The 5,484-nt window shown below is 40.9% G+C and overlaps 1 protein-coding gene across 1 annotated transcript; it reads left to right on the top strand.

The window, feature by feature from the left end:
* The first annotated feature begins 2,957 nt into the window (after positions 1-2,957).
* Positions 2,958-5,191, top strand: LOC115058040 (7-alpha-hydroxycholest-4-en-3-one 12-alpha-hydroxylase-like). The gene is made up of 2 exons (XM_029525331.1): positions 2,958-3,819; positions 3,898-5,191. Exons 1-2 carry the CDS (start codon positions 2,969-2,971, stop codon positions 4,514-4,516), a joined length of 1,470 nt encoding a protein of 489 aa, XP_029381191.1. The 5' UTR covers positions 2,958-2,968; the 3' UTR covers positions 4,517-5,191.
* The last annotated feature ends 293 nt before the right edge of the window (positions 5,192-5,484 follow it).

The raw sequence follows: 5,484 nt of genomic DNA, 5'->3' as shown, positions 1-5,484 counted from the left end.
CGTAGCGGTGACGTCACCAGGGTGTCACGAGTGTGGTGTGTTGGGGACAGAAGGAGAAAATGGGAAATATGGCTTACATTTTGGGACTGTCGTTATATCGAGAACGGAAATGAAATGTTAAAATTATGTAAACGACGCTATCACTAAATAATGTTTTGAATAAGTCGTATTTAGGATTACGTCCTTGTGGTGAAGAGGAGCTATTTATTATCAAAGACTGAAATATGATATGGCCTAATCTCACATAATCTAAATAACAAGATGGTGCTCTGTCATGATTGCGAGGCTATAAATGCGTTATATGCAAAAAATCCGAGGACATTGAACGCACCATCTGCTCCCGAGTGCCATCGTAGATCAAAGAGCGTGGGACAAATTTGAGAAATAACTCCCGGTCAAAGAGAGGGGTGTATATCAGCCAGACGGCTGCTCATGTCGTTACATGACATACAGGGACATAGCCATCCAAAAGCTCATGTCGGATGGTAATTAAACGAATAATATTTGTGAATCTTCTTTTATAACATGTACTAAATATTCATTTACTATTTTGTGTATTATAACAATATTGCATCTATTGTATGTTATGTAATTAACCTCTTTTTTTATGATTCCTCTTTAACATCCGAGGTCTGCCCCGCCCCTCCCCGGTCTCTCCCTCGGCGTTACAACAGCTGCGTGATGACACGCCATTATAAACGGAGGCGGAAGTAGTTGGAGGTGAGTCATCCCGCTTCACCTTTTGCTCTCTGGACTTATGCAACGTTGGACTCACGTGAAGAGATCCTTCGGGCACCAGTTGCCTCCCATTCAGATAATAAATGTTTATAGTTCAATATACAATAAATCAACACTTAAATATAATTTAAATTAGGCAACAATAATAAAAGCAATAAAAACATAACATATAGAACATAAAACAGCAATACAGCAAGAGTGATTCTACTATACTATTGTTTTAATAAATGTAATTGTTTGGCTTATTGTAAGTAAATATTATGAATATCTAGTTAATAATTTAATTAATTGTAAGTAATTTAGCCTGATGTTAATTGTAAATGATGGGATGAACTGAAACCAGTGTGACTCTGGGGACTTAACAGTAAAGATTTGATTAGTAACCATGGCAGCTTGTCAGCTTTTCTGAGGGCTCCTGCTCTGTGTTCAGTCCTCATGAGAATGAAACAAAACAGATATGAGACTTCAAGGAGCCTGCAGTATTTCCTTTTTGCAATTATAGACGATCTGTCCCCACAGATCACGTACCAGATGCTGATTTACACTGTAGGTTAAAGAGATAAAAGCTGCAAATAATTTTGATTTATCTTCCAGCCAAAAAAAAAATAAAAAATTCTTTGATTTATTTTAATGCTCTTGTATACTGCCATACCCTATACAGAGTCTCTGCAGACTGTTTAGTATCATTATTGTTATAAACTAAAGCAACACATACTTTTCATTATATATATAACTCCTGCTCTCTTCTGCCTTTAAAATTCTATCATGTTTAATCCAATTGAAGAACAATTCGCTAAACCTTTCAAAGACAAAACAACCAGCAGCTGCTGCTTTTACTTTTTTTTTTTCAACACAAGGCATGGACCAGTAGGTGGTGCCACATCTCAACATACCAACACAGCAAATTTATGGTTAGCAGTGTAAAAAACCATTCTATGGCTCTTTTCAGTTTTCAGATGAATTTCAGTGATGCTATTTGAATTTTTTCCCGCTGCTTGTGGTAAATTCAGTATAATCAACATCACTCTAAAATGTGAGTGTGTGTATTTTATGGATGTTCAGTTGTAAATTTTTATGCGTTCCCTAGGAAAGCACACATAAAACATCATAAAACATTAAAAAACATAAAACAACAGATGTCCTTTTGTTTTGAATCAAATGGTTGTTTTCAATGTTTTGAAAAACTTGAGCTATAATAAATGTTTTTTTTTCTATTCAAAGCATGTCCAGAAGATGAAGTCAGGGTCCATATTTTCATAAGATGGACCCTGTTCATCCCATTTCAGTAGAGTCTATGCAGACTGATGGCAGTCTCTGCTGTCAGACTTGCTTCACCCTCCTGTTGTGTAATGAACATGGAAAATTACTATTTTAATGTGTTTGCAACCTCCCTCCTGCATGTTTGTGTTACACACATACTCGGCAGGGAGAATGAAGGCTATGACGGGTAAAAATATGTGGATGCCTAATCCTACACACACACACACACACACACACAAACTTTTTATCTTTTCAACCAAAGCGCCTTGTCTTTGGTCATCTTTTTATAACACTGTGGACGTGTCAGCCTACAATGCGTTTGTTATCTGGACTGAGATCTTCCCAGCCTTTCAAGAGATGGCTCTTCCTTGAGGAACTTGTGGGAGTGCTCCTGAGTCCACACATTGTAAGAAGGCAGCACCTGCCAAGAAGCCCAGCTGCTGTGGCCGTGATGAGCAGGACGCACAAACACACAAACAAAAACAGATAGAGAGAGGGAGAGTACACTACTATCCCTTCAGCTTGCTGAGTTACATGTAAAACATTGTTTAAAAAAATATGTAAAAAATTCTCAATTAACTGTAAAAAATGAAAAACTAGTGAATTATCATAAAGAAAAGGACTGTTTATGGGAAAAAAATGTGAAACTACTTTCGGAGGGCTAAACATGCACATGCAGTTTGACCCGCAACATTTTTGGTGTTCCTGAGAGTTGAACATTAAAGGTTAAACATCAAACTGCGCACTGACTAACGCCTTCCATTATCATGTCTTCCCTGCACCTACAATAAATAATCTGTTAGGTCAGGGTTACACAGAGCGAGGTGTGATCCATTAGTTATTACTGTTGAACTTGAGTTTCACAGAGAGCTGGAGCTGATCATGCGTGTGGGCAGGGCCAAAGTGCCTGTTATCTGGAAAGGATTTAGGTTAGAACTTCAAACCACTCTGTAAGTCAGAGGAAGCAGTCATGGGGCTTGTGCTGCCACTTTTTCTCAGCTTTCTTGCTGCTCTAATTGGATGGCTGTACCTCATAGGAGTGTTTAGAGTAAGGCGCCCTGGAGAACCCCCTTTGGATAAAGGCTTCATCCCCTGGCTGGGCCATGTGCTGGAGTTTCGCAGAAATACCTTACAGTTCCTGGAGAGGATGAGGAAAAAACACGGTGATGTATTTACTATTCAGCTGGGAGGGTTCTACGTCACGTTCCTGCAGGACCCTCTTTCATTTGGGACTTTCTTCAAGGAGAGTCGAGAAAAACTCGACTTCCGAAAGTTTGCTCAGCACCTGGTGCGAAGGGTGTTTGGTTATGAAACCATAGAGGACGACCACCGCATTCTCCAGATGGCCAACAACAAGCACCTCATGGGGGACGGTCTGGAGGTTATGACGCAGGCTATGATGGCTAATTTGCAGAACCTGATGCTGCACAACAACACTGACTCATGCGCAAAAGAAAGCGCCTGGACTGAGGACGGACTGTTTATGTACAGTTACAATATTGTTTTTCGAGCCGGCTACTTAGCCTTGTATGGCAACGTGCCCCACAATTCAGAAAGAAGTGCGGATATGGCTAAAGAGAAAGACCGGGATGAATCTGAAGCCTTGTTTTACGAATTTCGTAAATATGACCAACTCTTCCCAGACCTGGCTTATGGAGTGCTCCCACCAAAGAAAAGGGTGGATGCACGGAGGCTTATGGAGTTCTTCTGGGAAAGTCTGTCTCTGCAGAAGCTGAGGACCAAAGACAGCGTCAGCGGCTGGATCTGGGACATTCAGCGGGGCAAGGAGGAGATGGGTCTGTCGGAAGAAATGATTAACAGGTATATGTTCACGATTCTCTGGGCTTCTCAGGGCAACACGGGGCCATCCTCATTCTGGCTGCTCTTTTACCTCATGAGATATCCAGAGGCACTGGCAGCAGTGAAGGGGGAGGTAGATACGGTTCTGAGGGAAAATGGGCAGAAAATCCAACGTGGCGGTCCTTTAATCAACCTGACCCGCACCATGCTGACGCAGACCCCGGTGCTGGACAGTGCTGTGGAGGAGACCCTCCGGCTCACCGCCGCCCCCCTGCTCACCAGAGCCGTGCTGCAGGACATCACTCTGAAGATGGCAGACGGCCGCGAATACCTGATCCGCAAGGGTGACAGGATGGCAATGTTTCCTTACAGTTCCGTTCACATCGACCCAGACATCCACCCAGAGCCGCGTTCATTCAAATACGACCGCTTTCTCAATCCGGACGGGAGCAAGAAAACCACTTTTTACAAAGCAGGGAAGAAAGTGAAGTACTACACCATGCCCTGGGGGTCTGGGGTCTCCAAGTGTCCGGGCCGTTTCTTCGCCACCAATGAGCTGAAGCAATTCATCTTCCTCATGGTGGCCTACTATGATTTTGAGCTGCTGAACCCAAACGAGGAGGTGCCCGAGCTGAACCAAACACGATGGGGATTTGGAACCATGCACCCCACCAGAGATGTTCGGTTCAGATACAGGCTCAGATATTTGGCAGATTAACCATTTTCACTTTTCTGAAGTGAAAATGATTCATCGGCTATTCTTAATCAGGATTTCATCTGATGATTATATTTGTAGGAAACATGGAAATAACGTCATACCAAAGATATTTTAAGTTTAGAGGTGTAACTTGGCGTTGCATTTATTTTATAGTTTGTTAGTTTATCTTGTAAATTTGTTACGTTGTGTTGCATTTATTGTACTTAACTCAAATTTATAGTTATGGAAAACGCAACAAATTGCGATTATTTTGTAGATCTTTTGAATGCTTTTCTACTTGTCATAATAGCTGTGGTTATTTCACAATCACCCTGAAATACAGCTGTACTTTATTACCTTTTATAAATGCGCAGGAGTTACCTCTGATAGTCTCTGTTCCACGTGGAGGTTGAGTGGTCATCTGTGGTTTTAGCACATGGATGGAGATGGCAATTGACATTAGCAGTCAACAACAAAAGAGCACAACAAAATTCTTGTACACTCCCCAGTGGAAATATATATTTAAATATATAAAAGTAAACAACTAACTACAACAAAGCACTATTATGTTCCAAAAAAAAAAGCACAAGTAGAATTAACATGAAGAGAAAGTTGTTTAGCTGGTGTTGCTTGATAACAGTGATGAGTTCCATTGATTGTTCTTTTTCTATAGTCTAAATAAACAAATTAACATTATGTATGTCTGTGTTTGTTTTTCTGCGTTACTAAGCCGAACAACAAAAGACCACCTTCCATGGTAACAGGGTCACATATGATCATGTCCCTACAAACAATTTGTAAAAAAAAAAAATTGATCCAAACTCACTTGAAAAGACTTTATAAACCACGAGGATAATATCTTTCACTGCACTCACACACGAATAAGGCATAGTTGGAAAAGGGACCTGCATCTTGAATTAATTTAAATAAAAGAGAACAGCTGTATTCTCAGGCAGACATTTCCTGTCAGCTCAGCACACAAAACACAG

Source organism: Echeneis naucrates, chromosome 17 (genome assembly GCF_900963305.1).
Source record: "Echeneis naucrates chromosome 17, fEcheNa1.1, whole genome shotgun sequence".
Taxonomy (NCBI): Eukaryota; Metazoa; Chordata; class Actinopteri; order Carangiformes; family Echeneidae; genus Echeneis; species Echeneis naucrates.
This window is presented reverse-complemented; position numbering and strand designations above follow the sequence as displayed.